Here is a 21136-nt window from a genome sequence, read left to right as displayed (position 1 = left end):
GGGAAAAAAAGAATTGAGTTATCTATCACATAGGAGGAAAATAAAAAAGAATGGTGCCCCAGAGCCAAGTGAAGAAAATATTTCAAGGAGAAAGTGATCAGCTATGTCAGATGAGGCTGAGAGATCAAATAAGATGAAGACTGAAAATTGACTATTAGATTTAATAATGTAGAGGTCAGTTTTTTTAAAAAGAGGATCCGTAAATCTGAATTTTTAGGTGAAAACTCCAAAATTTTAAAACTTGGTAACAAGTTCAGAATTTTAAAAATACAGTGCAAGCCAAACAAAATATATCTGTGGATTGGGTGTGACTCACGGACCACCAGTTTGTGGCTATTATATGAATTATAGGGATAATAACTTTTTTGTCAACTTGTTAAAACCTGTTAGATTTTTGGAATCAGGAAAACTCTGTGATGAAGAACAGTACTTGCTTTACTACAAATTTGGTTGTACTGTACCTTGTTGTCTAGTCATGGAGATTTATGTCATCTGTTTATTCATAACGAGGGGACATTTTCCTTGTTTTCTAGAAAGACAGCGATCCTAGTAGAGTTTCTACTGAGCTTTGAATATCTGATTTCATTTAGGCCATACTAGTGTTTTCTTCATGCCAGAAATATTTGAATTTTTCTTTTGAAATTGATTTTGTATTTAGTTAAATTAAGACTTCTTTGGTTGAAAGTAACAAAACCCTACTTGAACTAGTTTAAGCAAAAGGGAAGCTTACTGAAAATATATCGTGGTGGTATACAGAAGCTAAGAAACAGTTGACTAACCTTGAGCAGGGTGAGAATCAGGCCAGCTCTGGGATATCAGTGGTAGGAATTTGTGGACCCTTCCTGTAGCACTTGGCTATGATGACTCAGTTCTCAACTCCCAGGCTCTTTGTCCCTCAGTTCAAATTCTTAAGGGAGAAATCCAACTGACTTAGCTTGAACCAGATCTCCAGCTTTGGGAAGTACAAGTGTGGCTGTGAGGGGGAGGAAACCTGACGGGCAGGGGCCATTGTGGGTAGTTTGGAAAACAGACCTCAAATAAATGAGGGTGGGAGGTGAGGGATGGGCCTGGACTGGAAAGAAGGTATCTAAAGGGTGTTTATTACAATCTGCATCCTGTTCAGTTTTTTAAAATATCCAACTTGAAAATAAAATTTGAATTTGGGGTTCTTTATAGGTAATACTTTCACAAGTATAATTAATGGACCATCCTGCAGTGAATGGGGGAGGGATGGGAAAAACAATGAGAGAGAACTCCAGAAATTAATGGTTTCCATACACCTGAGGTGACTATATATCCAGGGCACAACCTTCTTCTCCTCCTTAACCTGCCATGCCAATGCAAAGCTGCCGGACCCTCTCCACCCACTTACAGATACGGCTCACTCTTTAAGTGGCCCTTTTCCTTAATATGTTGGTTCTTAATAGCCATTTAAATCAGATTTCACTAGGATAAAGAAAAATGTGATGAATTGGGAGCACATGGGCATTATTCTCATTAGGAACAGCCCAGGGATTGCATGGATAACTAAAATTCCTGTAATAAATAAAACAAACACCCCTCATTGTAGACATTGATTTCAGTCTTGGTCTCCATCACAGCAACAATAGTTAATTTTCACTACTCCTCCCTTCTTTCACCCTTGAACTGATGTGGTTAATTAAAAAGGTAATAGTGTACAAAGATAAGCCTGAAGACAAAAGTTGAAAAAAAAAGGTCTGAAAGAGCTAGAGGGAGGATTTCAGAACGGCACCTGGGAGATTGGTTCAAGATGGCAGAGTAGAAGGATGTGCACTCACTCCCTCCTGCAAAAGCATCGGAATCACAACGAACTGCTGAACAGTCATTGACAAGAAGACACTGGAACTCACCAAAAAAGGTGCCCCACATCAAAGACAAAGGAGAAGCTGCAGTGAGACGGTAGGAGGGGTGCAATCACAATAAAATCAAATCCCATAACACCTGGGTGGGTGACTCACAAACTGGAGAACAATTATACCACAGAAGTCCACCCACTGGAGTGAAGGTTCTGAGCCCCACATCAGGCTTCCCAACCTGGGGGGCTGGCAATGGGAGGAGGAGTTCCTAGAGAATCAGACTTTGAAGGCTAGCAGGATTTGACTGCAGGACTTCGACGGGACTGGGGGAAACAGAGACTCCACTCTTGAAGGGCACACACAAAGTAGTGTGCACATCAGGACCCAGGGGGAAGGAGCAGTGACCCCACAGGAGACTGAACAAGACCTACCTGCTAGTGTTGGAGGGTCTCCTGCAGAGGCAGGGGATGGCTGTGGCACACCGCTGGGACAAGGACACTGACAGCAGAAGTTCTGGGATGTACTCCTTGGCGTGAGCCCTCCCAGAGTCTGCCATTAGCCCCACCAAAGAGCCTGTAGGCTCCAGTGTTGGGTTGCATCAGGCCAAACAACCAACAGGGAGGGAACTCAGCCCCACCCATCAGCAGACAAGCAGATTAAAGTTTTGCAGAGCTCTGCCCACCAGAACAACACCCAGCTCTACCCACCACCAGTCCCTCCCATCAGGAAGCTTGCACAAGCCTCTTAGGTAGCCTCATCCACCAGAGGGAAGACAGCAGAAGCAAGAAGAACTACAATCCTGCAGCCTGTGGAACAAAAACCACATTCACAGTAAGATAAACAAAATGAAAAGGCAGAGGACTATGTAGCAGATGAAGGAACAAGATAAAACCCCAGAAAAACAACTAAATGAAGTGGAGATAGGCAACCTTCCAGAAAAAGAATTCAGAATAATGATAGTAAAGATGATCCAGGACCTCGGAAAAAGAATGGAGGCAAAGATCGAGAAGATGCAAGAAATGTTTAACAAAGACCTAGAAGAATTAGAGAACAAACACCTAGAAGAATTAAAGAACAAACAAACAAAGATGAACAATACAATAACTGAAATGAAAAATACACTAGAAGGAATCAATAGCAGAATAACTGAGGCAGAAGGATGGATAACTGACCTGGAAGACAGAATGGTGGAATTCACTGCCACAGAACAGAATAAAGAAAAAACAATGAAAAGAAATGAAGACAGCCTAAGAGACCTCTGGCGCAACATTAAACGCACCAACATTTGCATTATAGGGATCCCAGAAGGAGTAGAGAGAAAGGACCCGAGAAAATATTTGAAGAGATTATCGTCGAGAACTTCCCGAACATGGGAAAGGAAATAGGCACCCAAGTACAGGAAGTGCAGAGAGTCCCAGGCAGGATAAATCCAAGGAGAAACACGCTGAGACACATAGTAATCAAATTGACAAAAATTAAAGGCAAAGCAAAATTATTAAGAGCCACAAGGGAAGAACGACAAATAACATACAAGGGAACTCCCATAAGGTTAACAGCTGATTTCTCAGCAGAAACAATACAAGTGAGAAGGGAGTGGCAACCAAGATTACTCTACCCGGCAAGGATCTCATTCAGATTTGATGGAGAAATCAAAAGCTTTACAGACAAGCAAAAGCTAAGAGAATTCAGCACCACCAAACCAATTCTACAACAAATGCTAAAGGAACTTCTTAGTGGGAAACACAAGAGAAGAAAAGGACCTACAAAAACAAACCCAAAGCAATGAAGAAAATGGTCATAGGAACATACATATTGATAATTGCCTTAAAGGTGAATGGATTAAATGCTCCCACCAAAAGACACAGGCTTGCTGAATGGATACAAAAACAACACCCATGTATATGCCATCTACAAGAAACCCACTTCAGACCTAGGGACACATACAGACTGAAAGTGAGGGGATGGAAAAAGATATTCCATGCAAATGGAAATCAAAAGAAAGCTGGAGTGGCAATACTCATATCAGACAAAATAGACTTTAAAATAAAGACTATTACAAGAGAAAAAGAAGGACACTACATAATGATCAAGGAATCAATCCATGAAGAAGTTATAACAATTGTAAATATTTATGCAACCAACATAGGAGCATCTCAATACATAAGGCAAATGCTAACAGCCATAAAAGGGGAAATCAGCAGTAACACAATAATGGTAGGGGACTTTCACACCCCACTTTCACCAATGGAAAGATCATCCAAAATGAAAATAAATAAGAAAACACAAGCTTTAAATGAGACATTAAACAAGATGAGCTTAATTGATATTTATAGGACATTCCATTGGAAAACAACAGAATACACTTTCTTCTCAAATGCCCATGGAACATTCTCCAGGATAGACCATATGTTGGGTCACAAATCAAGGCTTGGTAAATTTAAGAAAATTGAAATCTTATCAAGTATCTTTTCTGACCACAACGCTATGAGACTAGACGTCAATTACAGGAAAAAAACTGTAAAAAAATACACACACATGGATGCTAAATAATATGCTACTAAATAACCAAGAGATCACTGAGGAAATCAAAGAAGAAATAAAAAAATACCTAGAAATATATGACAATGAAAACACGATGACCCAAAACCGATGGGAGGCAGCAAAAGCAGTTCTAAGAGGGAAGTTTCTAGAAACACAATCCTACCTCAAGAAACAATAAACATCTCAAATAAACAACCTAACCTTACACCTAAAGCAATTAGAGAAAGAAGAACAACAACAACAAAAAACCCCAAAGTTAGCAGAAGGAAAGAAATCATAAAGATCAGATCAGATATAAATGAAAAAGAAATGAAGGAAACAGTAGAAAAGATCAACAAAACTAAAAGCTGGTTCTCTGAGAAGGTAAACAAAATTGATAAACCATTAGTCAGACTCATCAAGAAAAAAAGGGAGAAGACTCAAATCAACAGAATTAGAAATGAAAAATGAGAAGTAACGACTGCACTGCAGAAATATGAATGATCATGAGAGATTGCTGCAAGCAACAATATGCCAATAAAATGGACAACGTGAAAGAAATAGACAAATTCTTAGTAAACCACAACCTTCTGAGACTGAACCAGGAAGAAATAGGAAACATAAACAGACCAGTCACACTGAAATTGAATTTTCAATTGAAATTTCCATTTCACTGAAATTGAAGCTGTGATTAAAAATCTTCCCACAAACAAAAGCCCAGGACCAGATGGCTTCACAGGCGAATTCTATCAGACATTTAGAGAAGAGCTGACACCTATCCTTCTGAAACTATTCCAAAGTATAGCAGAGGGATGAACACTCACAAACTCATTCTATGAGGCCACCATCACCCTGATACCAAAACCAGACAGAGGTGTTACAAAAAAAGAAAACTACAGGCCAATATCACTGATTAACATTGATCCAAAAATCCTCAACAAAATACTAGCAAACAGAATCCAACAGCACATTAAAAGGATCATACACCATGATCAAGTGGGGTTTATCCCAGGGATGCAAGGATTCTTTAATATATGCAAATCAATCAATGTGATACACCATATTAACAAATTGAATAAAAATCATATGATAATACATGCAGAAAAAGCTTTCAACAAAATTCAGCACCCATTTATGGTAAAAACTCTCCAGAAAGTAGGCATAGAGGGAACCTACCTGAACATAATAAAGGCATATATGACAAACCCACAGCCAACATCACTCTCAATGGTGAAAAACAGAAGCCATTTCCTCTAAGATTAGGAGCAAGACAAGGTTGCTCACTCTCACGACTATTATTCAACATAGTTTGGAAGTTTTAGCTATGGCAATCAGAGAAGAAAAAGAAATAAAAGGAATCTAAATAAGAAAAGAAGAAGTAAAACTGTCACTGTTTGCAGATGACATGATACTACACATAGAGAATCATAAAGATGCTACCAGAAAACTACTAGAGCTAATCAATGAATTTGGTAGAGTAGCAGGTACAAAATTAATGCACTGAAATCTCTTGCATTCCTAAACACTAACGATGAAAAATCTGAAAGAGAAATTAAGGAAACACTCCCATTTACCATTGCAACAAAAAGAATAAAATACCTAGGAATAACCTACCTAAGGAGACAAAAGACCTATATGCAGAAAACTATAAGACACTGATGAGGGAAATTAAAGATGATGCAAACAGATGGAGAGATATACTATGTTCTTGGATTATAAGAATCAACATTGTGAAAATGACTGTACTATCCAAAGCAATCTACAGATTCAATGCAATCCTATCAAACTACCAATGGCATTTTTCACAGAACTAGAGCAAAAAATTGCACAATTTGTATGGAAATGCAAAAGACCCTGAATGATCAAAGCAGTCTTGAGAAAGAAAAACGGAGCTGGAGGAATCAGGCTCCTTGACTTCACACTATACTACAAAGCTACAGTAATCAAGACAGTATGGTACTGGCACAAAAACAGAAATATAGATCAATGGAACAGGATAGAAGCCTAGAAATAAACCCCCGCATATATGGTCACGTTATCTTTGATAAAGGAGGCAAGAGTATACAATGGAGAAAAGAAAGCCTGTTCAGTAAGTGGTGCTGGGAAAACTGGACAGCTACATGTAAAAGAATGAAATTAGAACACTTCCTAACACCATACACAAAATGAAACTCAAAATGGATTAAAGACCTAAAGGAAAGGCCAGACACTATAAAACTCTTAGAGGAAAACATAGGCGGAACTCTGTGACATAAATCACAGGAAGATTCTTTTTGACCCACCTCCTAGAGAAATGGAAATAAAAACAAAAATAAATTGGGCCTAATGAAACTTCAAAGCTTTTGCACAGCAAACAAACCGTAAACAAGGCGAAAAGACAACCCTCAGAATGGGAGAAAATATTTGCAAATGAAGCAGCTGACAAAGGATTAATCTCCGAAATATACAAGCAGCTCATGCAGCTCAATATCAAAAAAACAAGCAACCCAATCCAAAAATGGTCAGAAGACCTAAATAGACATTTCTCCAAAGAAGATATACAGATTGCCAATAAACAGATGAAAAGATGCTTGACATCGGTAATCATTAGAGAAATGCAAATCAAAACTACAGTGAGGTATCACCTCCCACTGGTCAGAATGGCCATCATCAAAAATTCTACAAACAGTAAATTCTGAAGAGGGTGTGGAGAAAAGGGAACCCTCTTGCACTGTTGGTGGGAATGTAAATTGATACAGCCACTGTGGAAAACAGTATGGAGGTTCCTTAAAAAACTACAAATAGAACTACCATATGACCCAGCAATCCCACTGCTGGGCATATACCCTGAGAAAACCATAATTATAAAGGGTCATGCCACCTAGAGGGGTGGGATAGGGAGGGTAGGAAGAAGACGCAAGAGCGAGGAGATACGGCGATATACGTTTATGTATAGCTGACTCACTTTGTTATAACAGCAGAAACTAACACACCATTGTAAAGCAATTTTACTCCAATAAAGATGTTAATAAATAAATTTTTAAAAAACGGGTCATGTACCACAGTGTTCATTGCAGCACTATTTACATTAGCCAGAACATGGAAGCAACCTAACTGTCCATCAACAGATGAATGGATAAAGAGGATGTGGCACATATATACAGTGGAATATCACTCAGCCATAAAAAGAAATGAAATTGAGTTATTTGTAGTGAGGTGGATGGACCTAGAGTCTGTCATACAGAGTGAAGTAAGTCAGAAAGAGAAAAACAAATACCATGTGCTAACACATATATATGGAATCTAAAAAAAAAAAATGGTTCTCATGAACCTAGGGGCAGGACAGGAATAAAGACACAGACATAAAGAATGGACCTGAGGACAGGGGGAGGGGGTAGGGTAAGATGGGACGAAGTGAAAGAGTAGCATTGACATGTATACACTACCAAATATGAAATAGATAGCTAGTGGGAAGCAGCTGCATCACACGGGGAGATCAGCTCAGTGCTTTGTGACCACCTAGAGGGGTGGGATAAGGAGGGTGGGAGGGAGACGCAAGAGGGAGGGGATATGGGGATATATGTATGTATATTACTGATTCCCTTTTTTATACAGCAGAAACTAACACAACACTCTAAAGCAAATATACTGCAATAAAGATGTTTAAAAAAACGATAACTAATGAAAACTTGCTGTATTAAAAAAAAAAAGAATGGCACCTGCCAAAAAAAAAAAAAAACAAGTTCTGAATAATACATAAGGGGGATAATTGGCTTTAGGTGAGCTTTTAAAAAAAATATTGTGAAGTCATGCATGTTTATTTCTACACTGTAAAATAAATCAGAAGCGAAAAGTGAAAACCTTTCACTCCCCACCCCACACTTCGAGATAACTACTATGCATGACTTAAAAGTATGTTTCCCACACATCTTTGTAAAATGCAAATCTGTCACCATAATTCTCCTGTTACAAACCTTTTAGTGGCTACCCCCTGGTTTTGGGAAAAGCCCAGACTTTTTACCGTGCCTGTGAGCCCCTTGGAGACCTGGCTTCGGCTCACCTCTCCAGTCCTGCCTCCACCTGGGCTGCAATATGACTTTGCTGGGCCCCAGGCACTTCTGCCTTTTCCTCGGTAAAAAAGCACTAAAAAAATTATACTTTATGATCGTGTTAGTATAAAGATGAATATATTAGTATTAGATGTTTTAGTATTAAGACATTTTACTCTACCTAAAAGTTCTTTTATTTTCTTCTGATTTTAAAAGAAACTAAAACATTGTTGTAAATCCCGAAAAGTATTGTGAACCCTGGACACTGTGCCTATTGATGCCTAATGGATAACTCAGCCCCGGTCTCCACCCCTCCTTGCCTGCCTGAGATGTATTGAATCTTCTGTGATTACCCCCAGTGCAGTTATTCTGTTTACTTCTGGGTCTTTGCTTAAACTGAATCCTCTGCCGTAAATGGTCATCAACTCATCGTATCCTGGCTATCTGTTACTCTTCCTTCAGGTCGCAGCTTAGCTGTTCCTTCCTCTGTGTAGTCTCCCCTGGACACCCAAGACAGGGTCCTGTGACCTTTCTGAATTTTTTTCCCAGAGTGCCATGCCCCTGTCTCCTGATCAGAATTATTACACTTTATTGTAACCATTATCCAACCTAGCATTTATTGGGTGTTTCTGCCACTCTGCTAGGTCCTAAGCAAAAGTCTACAATTTGCTTGCTTGTCCCTTTTTTACCTAAAATTTAATGAGGTATGCAAAAATGTTGTAATTCATTAAGAAACCAGAGAATATAGTTTGTTTTTATGCTTTTAAATTTATTTCTATTTAGAGAAGTAGACTGTAAAGATTTGTGTTAATTCTCTTTTTCTTTCCTTTTCTTTTCTTCTTTTTTTTTTTTTTCTTTCAGGAAAGAGCCAAACTTGCCTGTTTTGACTATGGAGATGTCATTTGTAAAGAAGGTGAAATGCCACAAGGAATCTACTTAATTATTTCAGGAATGGCGATCGTAAGGGATTATTTATTATTTACTGAAAATGTACTTTGAAATATGTAATTATCACATAAGGAGAAATTTAGGAACTAAGATATTTTGAAATTTTTAACATAATTTGTTTTCCAGATGAAACCATTTCTGTTCAGAGTGAACACTACAGCTGAGAGATAATTATAATACCCACCATCCAAAAGGTGCTTCCCATCTTACAAAATGCTTTCATAATTATTATTTATTCCTCACAACAGTCCTGGGAGGAACAGTCTTTTCGATGTTCAGATAAGGAACCCAATACTTGGAGTGGTTGGGTTACTCACCTAAAGGAAATGAGTGTCAAGAATGAGGAAATAGACCACAACATCAGATTCTCCCAGAGGTCAGATAGGATGAAAATCATACAATTTTTAACCAGTAGGAGGCTTTTGGTGTCAGTAAAATGATAGGGACAAGAATCCTTTAGAAACTGAATACTAGTAGCTGAATCCATGGGTGAGCCCTAGCTATGACCAACATAATTCCTAGATCCTAGATGACAGTTACAAGTGACAAACCCTTATTACAGTGCAAATAATATATTTGGCTTTCTATTTTTGGAATGGGTGTTTCAGACCTTAAAAATACCAAAATTAATCATGGAAATAAACTATTATAATAAATACTAACACATGTATAGAGTTTATTAAGTGTCAGGCACTTTCCATTCATCCATTCACTCATTCATTCAACAAATATTTACTTCATTACTATCATGCAGCAGGCACTGCTCATTCTAGGCATAGAATCGACAAAAACAAAAATCGCTGTCTTCTTAGAGTTTAATTTCTAGTAGAGGCATAGAAGGAGATGGGACAATGGACAAAATACCTAAGTTAAATATATAGTATGTTAGCGGTGATGGAGAGATGAAGATGGCTAATTGTGACATTTAAAAGGGTGGTCGAGAATGGCAATATGTTATGACATTGAATCCTTACATCAACCTCATGTAAGGTGGAAAACTAATGGACAGAGAAATCAATTCATTTCCACCACCACCACCCGCCCCCCCCCCGCCACCAATCTTTGACAGCTATTCCCCCTTCTACTTTTGAGGGCTCATGTGATTACATTGGGCCCAACAGGATAATCCAGAATCATCTCTTTAAGTTTAGCTGATTAGCAGTATCCTGAATTCTATCTGCAAAATCCCTTCACAGCAGTTCATAGATAAATGTTTGATTGAATAGCAAAGAGACAGGAATCTTGGAAGGATTTCTTTAGAATTCTGCTTACCACAGATGTTATCCCCTTTCCTTGGTTTGCAAAAAAGCAGAGACATTCTTGATTACTCAAAAGGCCTTTGAATTGCATTCAAAATTAAATTAAAAAAAATCAAGTCCTTTGGAAGCATGAATGCCTCTGAAAGTTTGAATGATAATCACTAGGAGAGGGTACAGTTTTCATAGCAACTCCTTCAGTGACCTTTTTTCCGTTTCCTGTGTCTTGAACAGTAGCTTTCCTCTTTGATATTTACAGCTAAACTTTCTGGAAAGTTGTGTAATCCTTCTGGTTGATTCCCGCATCTTCCTCCTGAAATCTGATACCTTTCTTTACCCCCACCTACACCTACCAGTTCTTTTCCTGAAGTAACCCAACCATCCTGTGTTCATCCTAAAACCTTTTCCTGTTAATGTCTCATGGTAATTATTCTTAAGCATCTTCAGGGAAGCAAGGCTTCTACTGAAATCACGGCTTGGTTTGGAGGCATATTAATTCATGATATCCGATTTATGCATCCATGCAACCAGAAGTTTTTTCCACCTGAGACACTAGCCTATTATGCTAAGAATATCTAATAGATATTATGCTAATATCTAATAGAGTGGCATTAGTGGCAGACTGCAATGACTACTTTTGGTAGAATTTTTATACAAGGGAGGTAAATAGGGGTCATCTGTAAAGCTAAAAATTAGAAACAATCTTGCCTTGGAGAGTTGAAATGTGAAAGAAACCATGATTCTTGTGAAGCCTAATTCCTCCTTTACACCTAAAAGGATTCATAAAGAATGTTTTCCTTCCATTGTAATAATTGCAAGAAAAACTGGGAGCTCCTGGGGTTTGGTCAAGGGCTTTTAATTTTATATTTCCCTTGGCACAATTTTTTCCCCTTTGCAGCTGCAGAGTTCACCTCCTACCTTTGGAATAGACAGGAGCCTAAGGGCTGATAGAGAGTCCGCGACCAGGTTTACAGAGTACTGTACTAGTGGAGACATAATTGGAGAGTTGAGCTGTCTGCTTAAGTGTGAAATTGAATATACTGCCATCTGTGAAACTATTTTACAGGTAAGAAACTGGTTCAGTATATATTGTGAGTTGTTAGTTAATTCTTCCTCAAGTCAATAAGGAGTGCCAGCATCTTTGTTCCTCTGGGTTCTGATATCTTATTTAGTCACCCAACCAGCTACTGTGAAGCAGGTGTAGACTAGCTGAGAGAGGCCAGTTTAGTGTCTCACATCTGCTATGGGATCTGGAGGCTGATATTTTAACCAAGGAGACTATGCCAGTTTTTTTTATTAAAAGAGAAAATATCTAACTTTTGATGTTATGAAGATAAGGAAAATATATATGTAAAATGCCTGGCATGTTTAGATGCTCAATAAATGGCCACCATAATGAGAGTGGTGTTTTTAAAGTATACTTGTGTTTCAACCCTCTGTCTTCCATTTTTCACTTGCTAAATAAGAAGTTTATTTAACAAATAAATGGCCTGATATTGCACTAGCTGTGGGCGATTCAAATTGAAATTAGTGAAAGTTCCCACTTACAAAAAATTTTCAAGCTTTTGGGACTGATAGATGCAACAGAGCAGTGTCCAGAGTCTTAGGAGTGTGACAAACAGAAAGGAATGTCACCTTATCAGTTTCATACCATTTCATTTTTGGAAGAGGATAGAAGGCATGAATGTATTCACAAGGCTGAATTGAGTTCACTGAATTTCAGGTAAATGAACTTCAGTGAGTTCTGAAAGAGTTGTCTTCCTTATTTGGATTGTCACTTTGCTGGAAACAAATACTATGAATGAGCCAACGTGACCTACTGTGACAATAAAAATAGATAAGTTTATGTGGCTTAGTTCCTTAATCTTGGGCTCATGATTATCCTACCTATTGATTGGTATAAAGTTTCCTGGCCTGTTTTTAAGTCTATAGCTTTAATTGGACTGTACATTCTATCATCTTATGCTTAAACGGCAGAGTATCATAATTACTATACTAGAGTTGATAGTTTTTTCTAGGAGGTTAGGTGAAGATGAAATGTACAGGCATTTTTTTTTTTTTCTGATGGTCTTGTAATTTAGTTTCAAATCAAGCATACTGTTTGATACCTTGTCATTTCAGGCTTGCTTTATCTCCCTGGAGGATTTATATGAAGGCTTTGATGTCTTCTGGCCATCCCTGGAATATAAAATATGGCTGAAGCTTGCTCTCAGTATTGCCTATCAGTATTTTGAATCAAGTCTCATTGATGAGGTAAGTTGCATGATTAAAATATGAATGAAATTTTATTTACTGTATTTTTTAAAAAATGCATTTCATATTTTGGAGACAAAGAAAGGAAGGTGTGTCTGATCTTTCAAAGTAATACTTCAGAGTCCTCATCACTCGCTTATCCTGACTTCCTATAGGTCATCAGTCCCCTTGTGACAGCTGATTTTCCCAGGCTACCTGCAGTCATCCCTTAAAAATAATAAAGTCAGCAAATCTTAAATAGGTAGATCCCCAAGAATCAAGCATAGCATTAATTAGAATGCGTTAATGAGCATTGTCTGGTGTTTATTATAGTCTACTCTATCTACCTACGTTAATATAAATCTCCTGCCTTTTCAAATTTTTACTGAGTTTACTAAGCCTCATCTATGAACTTTCTCTCCAGAAAGTAGTGGTTCAAGTCTGTTCTTGGACTGCACAATTTACAACCCCATATTTACATCCCATTTAGTAATTTTTTGAGCCCCTACCATGAGTCAGCAACTGGAGAAGTGACAGACAGTTCAACAATATTCATTGAATTGTGAGATATATATATATATATATATATATATATATATATATGAATATAAATATTGGGTTAAAAAATTAGCATGTCTCAGGAGAATGAGAAGAGAAGCCACAGACTGGGAGAAAATATTTGCAAAAGACACATCAGATAAAGAACTATTATCCAGAATATACGAAGAGCTTTTAAAACTCAACAGTAGGGAAAAAAAACAGCCTGATTAAAAAATGGGCCAAAGATCATAACAGACACCTTATCAAAGAAGATATACAAATGGCAAATAAACATAGGAAAAGATGCTCCACATCCTATGTCATCAGGGAAATGCAAGTTAAAACAACAATGTGATACCACTACAAACCTATTAATTCGCCAATATTTGGAACACTGACAACACCACATGCTGGCAAGGGTATGGAGCAACAGGAACTCTCATTCATTGCTGGTGAGAATGCGAAATGGTACATAGCCACTTTGGAAGACAGTTTGGCGGTTTCTTACAAAACTAACATACGCTTGCCATATGACCCAGCAATCACTCTCTTTGATATTTACCCAAAGGAGTTCAAAACTTATGTCCACACAAAAACCTACACGTGGATTTTTTTAAAAACTGAAGTATATTTGATTTACAGTGTTCTGTTAGTTTCAGGTGTACAGCAAAGTGATTCTGTTATATATATATATATACTTTTTCCTTATATATTATTACAAAATATTGAGTATAGTTCCCTGTGCTATACAGTAGATCCTTGCTGTCTGTCTATTTTATATATAGTAGTGTGTATTTTATATATATTAGTGTGTATATGTTTATTCCTCCCCTCTCTTTCCCCTTTGGTAACCATAAGTTTGTTTTCTGTGTCTGTGGGTCTATTTCTGTTTTGTATATAAGCTTATTTGTATCATCGTTTTTTTTAGATTCCACATACAAGTGATGTCATATGATATTTTCTTTATCTGGCTTACTTCACTTAGTATGATAATCTCTAGGTCAATCCATTGTTGCTGCAAATGGCATTATTTCATTCTTTTTTATGGCTGAATAATATTCCATTGAATATATATACCACATCTTCTTTATCCATTCATCTGTTGATGGACATTTAGGTTGCTTCCATGTCTTGGCTATTGTAAATAGTGCTGCAGTGAACACTGGGGTGCATATATCTTTTCAAATTATGGTATTCTCTGGATATATGCCCAAGAATGTGATTGCAGGATCATATGGTAGCTCGTTTTTAGTTTTTTAAGGAACCTCCATACTGTTCTCCACAGTGGCTGCATCAATTTACATTCCCACCAACAGCATAGGAGGGTTCCCTTTTCTCCACACCCTCTCCAGCATTTATTATTTGTAGACTTTTTGATGATGGCCATTCTGACCAGTGTGAGGTGATACCTCATTGTAGTTTTGATTTGCACTTCTCTAATAATTAGCGATGTTGAGCATCTTTTCATGTACCTTTTGGCCATCTGCATGTTTTCTTTGGAGAAATGTCTGTTTAGGTCTTCTGCCCATTTTTTGATTTGTTTGTTTGTTTTTTTGATATTGAGCTGTGTGAGCTGTTTGTATATTTTGGAGATTAATCCCTTGTCGGTTACATCATTTGCAAATATTTTCTCCCATTCTGTAGGTTTTCTGTTTGTTTTGTTTATGAAAAACCTACACACAAATGTTTATAATACCTTATTCATAATTGCCAAAACTTGGAAGCGATCAACCAAGATGTTTTTCAGTAGATGAATGGATAAACTGTGGTACTTCCAGACAATGGAATATTATTCAGTGCTAAAAAGAAATGAGTTATTAAGCCATGAAAAAGACATGGAAGAAATTTAAATGCATATTACTAAGTGAAAGAAGCCATCTGAAAAGGCTACATACTCTATGGTTCCAACAATAGGACTTTCTGGAAAAGGCAAAACTATGAAGACAATAAAAAGATCAATGGTTGCTAGGAGTTGGGGTGAGGAGGCATGAACAGGTAGAGCACAGAGGATTTTTAAGGCAATGAAAATACTCTACGATACATGTATGATGGATACCTGTCTTTATACATTTGTCCAAACCCATAGAATGTACAACATCAACAGTGAAACCTAATGCAAACTATGGACTTTGGGTGATTATGTGTATCAGTGTAGATTCAGCGGTTGTAATAAATGTACCACTCTGGTGGAGAATGTTGATAATAGGGGAGGCTATGCATGTATAAGGGCAGGGGGTTATGAGAAATCTTGTACCTTCCTCTCAGTTTTGCTGTGAATCTAAAACTACTCTAAAAAATTGTCTTAAAAAATTAGCACATCATGCTAAGGCAGTCAGTCTTTTACTATGTGGCAATAATATTTTTCAGAAAAACTTTAACAGAAGGGTAAGGAGATGTAGATTCTTTTCCTTTTGCTTTGCCTCTTCATGAGCAGTAGGACAAGTTTAGAGTCTACTTTGAAACTCCAGAGGAGAGAATTGGGACCCAAAAGTTGAAACTCTATGGAGTGAGACTTAACTCAATAATAAGGTGAATGTCCTTTCATTTTTAAAAAATTCACAAGCAACACATATTCATTATATAAATTTAAAAAACACAGTTACAAAATGTAAGAAGATAATAATAATTTTCTACCCCAATTTACTCCCCAGAAAATCTCTGTTTAACATTTTGGCTTATTTCCTTCTAGTCTTTTTTCATTAAAGAACTAACCAATTAAGACTTTTTAAAACCCCCAAAGACTAACAAGATTATGCTGAACACCCTCCTCTAGACCACACAATTCAAATTTTATATGCGTTTAAAAACCAAAATAGCTTTTTACGAGATTTTTCTGGTTGTAAAATTCTAGATAAGTTTGCTAATTTTATGTTTTTGGTGCCCCAACTATGCCGGTGCCCTAAGCAATTAAGTGTTTGATTTGCATGTCAGGGACCAAGATCTGAGGGCTGAATCATGTAGCTGTGTACTTCCTGTGGCTGGAAATGTTCAGAATGAGTTGATGGCCACTGTCAGGGCACCGTCCAAGAGATTACTACTGTTGGACTGACCTCTAAGCTCCTATATTAGTTTGCTGGGGCTTCTGTCACAAGGTACTGCAAACTGGGTGACTTAAATGACAGAAATTTATTGTCTCACAGTTCTCAAGCCTAGAAATCTGAAATCAAGGTCCTGGCAGTACTGGTTCCTACTGAGGGCTATGGTGGAGAATCTAGTCCAGGCCTCCCTCCTTGGCCTGTAGACAGCTGTCTTCATCTTCACATGGAGTTCCCCTTGTATGTATGTCTGTGTTCAAATTTCCCCTTTTCATAAGGGCACCAGTCATATTGGATTAGGTGTCCACCCTGTTGCAGTTTGACCTCATCTTATCTTAAACAATTACATCTGCAATGACCCTATTTCCAAATAAGGTAACATTCTGAGGTACTGGGGTTTAAGACTTCAATATATAAATTTTGGAGGGACACAATTCAATCCATAACAGCTCTCTTCTAGCTCTAAAATCTATGTTTATGAGCCTTGGCGTATGCTTAAGTTTTGTTTTGTTTTGTTTGTTTCCTTGTCAAGTGGGACCTTTGCTTACTGCAAGATAAAACCTCTGCATATTTAGGACTCTGGTTCTTGTGTGAATAGAAATCCAAGAGGCATAGCTGACTGCCCTGCTGTGGCTGATTATAAATAAATCAGGGCTGGGCAACCACATTCAGGGCCACTAAACAGTAGCAATATAAAAGCTCTGAATTCAGAATCTTGTCAGTATAAAAGTTCTGAATTCAGAATCTTGTCAGAAGTCATTCTGAACTCCAAATAAATTCTATCTGTTGGCCCCAGGGTCTATTTGCCCTTTGGCATCCTCAAAGAACTCAGCTAAATCAGTGAATTTGCTTTCTTCTTCTTTTTTTAAACTTTTGATCTTTCATTTATTTTAGTCATTATTTTTTTTTTTTTTTTTTTGCGGTACGCGGGACTCTCACTGTTCTGGCCTCTCCCCTTGCGGAGCACAGGCTCTGGACGCGCAGGCTCAGCGACCATGGCTCACGGGCCCAGCCGCTCTGCTGCATGTGGGATCTTCCCAGACTGGGGCACGAACCCGTGTCCCCTGCATCGGCAGGCGGACTCTCAGCCACTGCGCCACCAGGGAAGCCCCCTCTTCACCTATTTTATCCAACCTCCCACCTCCCCTCCCCTCTGGCAACCACCATTTTGCTCTCTGTATCTTTAAGTCGTTTTCTGTTTTGTTTTGTTTGTTCATTTGTTTTGTTTTTTAGATTGCACATGTAAGTGAGATTATATGGTATTTGTCTTTCTCTATCTGACTTATTTCACTTCGCTCTAGGTTCATCCATGTTGTCGCAAATGGCAAGATTTCATTCTTTTTTATGACGGAGTAGTATTTCATTCCATATATATATATATACTGACTTAGAGGTCAGTCCAACAGTCCAACAGTATATATATATATGCCACATCTTCTTTATCCATTCATCTATCAATGACATTTAGGTTGCTTCCATATCTTGGCTATTGTAAATCATGTTGCAGTGAGCGTAGGGGTGCATATATCTTTTCAAATTAGTGTTTTTATTTTCTTTGGGTAAATACCCAGAAGTGGTATTGCTGGATCATATGGTAGTTTTATTAATTTTTTGAGAAACCTCCTACTATTTCCCATAGTGGCTGCACCAGTTTACAATCCCAGCAACAGTGCACGAAGGTTCCCTTTTCTCCACATCCTTGCCAACACTTATTTGTTGTCTTTTTGATGATGGCCATTCTGATAAGTGTGAGCTGGTTTCCATTTCCTTGATGGTTAATGATGTCGAGCATCTTTTCATGTGGAATATGCTTTCTTCTTGATACCGTGTGTCATTTTGTATGATTTATAGGACAAAATCTCATTTTATTTTAGGACTTAAAGTTTCAGAAGTGCGTGGCCCTCAATCATGCATATGTGGAGACTTTATCAAGCTATAACGAAATGACTATTGATAATGTGAACATGAAATTCGTTATTCTTGTATACGGCAGTGTTATTGATACTAAGACAGAGGTACCATATCTTGCACCTTGCATTTTACCTAAAACCTGTGAACAGGTAAGGAGGATCATTTCTAAAGAGTCATTTGCTTTTCATTGTGCCCCATAAGTGACTTTAAAACTCAACCAACCACCTTAAAGGGAAATTTAACCTAGAAAGACCCTATAGTTCTCACCTGCCCTTAACAAAACAGTCGAAATGTACCCAGGGCTTCTGTGTACTGTTGTACAAGTTGTGCCCCGCACAAGAGTGTCACTGAGGGACAAGGGGGGCAGGAATCTGCCTGCTCTCTACTTGCCAAGCTGTTTGTCCTGGCATGGGCTGTGCGTCCACAGAGGAAGGACGGGGTACACTTTTCCTAGTTCACGCCAGGGCAGTGACACTGCTTGCTAGCATGGCTCTGGAAGTTATCTGCGCTGGCTGATAAGAAGGGAGATGCATTGGGGCCATGTCACTTTGCTGACACATTAGGGGCTAGGGGCACAACTTGACAGAGGGCCCTGGGCCTCATCATTCCACGCCTCTGTAAGGAAGGGGGAAGTGTGAACACCTGGGACATAACAGGGGATGGGAAGAGTAGAAGTCAGGTCCCTACTGGGCCAAGCCATGCTGTCGGACCACAGGAGTGATGTGAGGACAGAGCCCAAGAATGAGGAGGACCAAGAGGCCATGAAAAGAGCTGACATCTCTTTCATCTGGTAAAAAGTTTGGGAGAGACCCTTTCTGCTTGTTCAGGCTGGGAACGTTCACTAATTTAATGAAATTTTACGTCCTGGAAAAGTTGGTAAATCTCCTAAAAAGTGCATTTACCACTTTCCTAACCAACGTTCTTATTTTGTCAACCTCTCAACAATTCAGAGGGTGAAGGTAATTTAAATGTTTTTTTTAAACAGAAAATGAAAATTTAGCTTTGAAACAAGGGGTGGGGAACAGTGGGAGCAATCCCACAGTTTAGTTTAAGACACTAGAGTTAGGAGTCAGGCATACTTGGATTTAAAACCTGACACCTGTGCCCACTAGGTGTGTGAGCGGAGGAAAGGTGCCTTCTGACCCTCAGTTTCCTCTTAGTAAGATGAGGATAATAGCAGCAGTCGTCTCATAAGGTTCTTGTGGGGATTCAATGAGATAATATGTGATAATATCTAGAAATTATCGATAGTTATAATTGTTACTTATGTATGCTCCTTGCATTCTGGGAGGGCAGATTCTGTGGCACATGGGGCAAAAGCTTGAGGAAGAGAGCTCTTTTTCCTATCTGGGAAGGCTGGGCCCTGAGCCCTTGAATGTCAGTGTCGGAATAAAAGTAACTCAGTGGATGCTGGAGATTCCATTTTCCAAATTCGTTCCAAGTAAGGTGTAGAAATTTCTTTTCTGATGTTTACAAATATCCAAAAGATAACCTCCTGGTCCAAGGCTTTTTGAAACAAGGCTAAAGAGGATTTGAAATGAGAAAGATAGAGCTTAGGCTGGAGGCTGAGTTCTAGGCTTTGGCTTATTTCTTATGTTCTTTGGAAAGGTTAGGAAGCAGCCATCTTAGAGATCAAAGAATGCTCTTTTGACTGATTTTGACTTTTCTCCTTTAGGTGGAGGGAACTTCAGATTTAAGCAAGCTGCTGGTTATCCAAGCACCCGCGCCTGCCGAAAATAATAATAATGCCAAGGTCATGGGTAAGGGGTAGCCCTTTAGTGGTAAGAAAACCACTGAGAAGGAATTTTGTTACATGTAAGATTGATATTCTAAGAAAATGGTTTGAGGGTGTTGTGTGGGTTTATCATCCATCTCCATTCTTGGGCCCTCCCTGGCTGCCACATTGCTTCTGGGAGGTCACATATCGGAGACTTCCAGACACTGAAATCCAGGTGGCTCTTACTCTCTCTCGTGCCTTTCCCTCCACAACCTTGTGGGAGGACAGCAGCTTCTACCTTGTACTCTGATCCTGTAGGCTGGAGCCCCGTAGTGCTGTTGGGGGCAGAGCAGGAATGGGGAGGGGATAGACTCACACAGCAGGCCCAGGTGTGGGAGCCGGTTTTCTCTCAACGACCAAAGGGAATATAGAATCTGACCCATGCTCATTGAAAGCCACGGTCATAGCCACAATTCAGGTGACTTGCTTTGAGGTGCACTTTGATAGTCACTAAGTAATTATTGTCACTAAATGCATATTAGTACCCAATTGCTTATATCATGGTGCTAAGCATACTGTAAAGAAGACTAGATAGGAAGGCCTTGCTGTAGGGAAAATACATTCGAGATCTTTCACTCAGTGCTCAGCATCCTGCCTTACCAAGCCTAGTGTCACCATTTTCCCAGCTACCCCAGCTTGAAAACACAATCAACCTTGATTTGCTCCTCTAATTAGCACCATCCCAGTGCTTACAATTCATGTAACCTGCTAGCCCAGGCATTCTTAATGAATTGTTAATTTGTGGGGGAGGTGGTTACGTGATTTCAAATTGTGTGCATAAAGGGCACATTTTATCAATAGTTTACATCTCAGTGTTACTCATTTGCATAATTCTTATAAAATGCAGCCCCACAGTATGCTGCTGGGCACTGTGCAAAGCACTAGTTGGTGAGTGAGTGAACAAGGCCTCTGCCCTTGTCAGGAGGAGAGATATTCAAGAAGTAATTTCACTTCTCCCCTAGAAGCAAATTCAACCTCAGACATTCTTACAGCTCACTTTGCATGCCCTGTTCTGGGGGTCATACGCAGCACCATGATATTGGGAGCTCCCTCTGCTCCTGGGTCTCCTGTC

The 21136-nt window shown here is 38.8% G+C and overlaps 1 protein-coding gene across 1 annotated transcript in view; it reads left to right on the top strand.

Moving 5' to 3' along the window:
* The window catches only part of SLC9C2 (solute carrier family 9 member C2 (putative)), a gene marked incomplete at both ends in the record, with an annotated part of 96686 nt that overhangs the window by 69213 nt on the left and 6337 nt on the right, over window positions 1–21136 (top strand). The window contains 5 exon segments of the mRNA XM_082655214.1: window positions 9227–9325; window positions 11468–11635; window positions 12691–12822; window positions 18251–18436; window positions 19963–20047. Of these exon segments, the coding sequence (XP_082511340.1) occupies window positions 9227–9325; window positions 11468–11635; window positions 12691–12822; window positions 18251–18436; window positions 19963–20047 (670 nt within the window).

Source organism: Grampus griseus, assembly GCF_964374135.1.
Source record: "Grampus griseus genome assembly, chromosome: 1".
NCBI lineage: Eukaryota > Metazoa > Chordata > Mammalia > Artiodactyla > Delphinidae > Grampus > Grampus griseus.
This window is presented reverse-complemented; position numbering and strand designations above follow the sequence as displayed.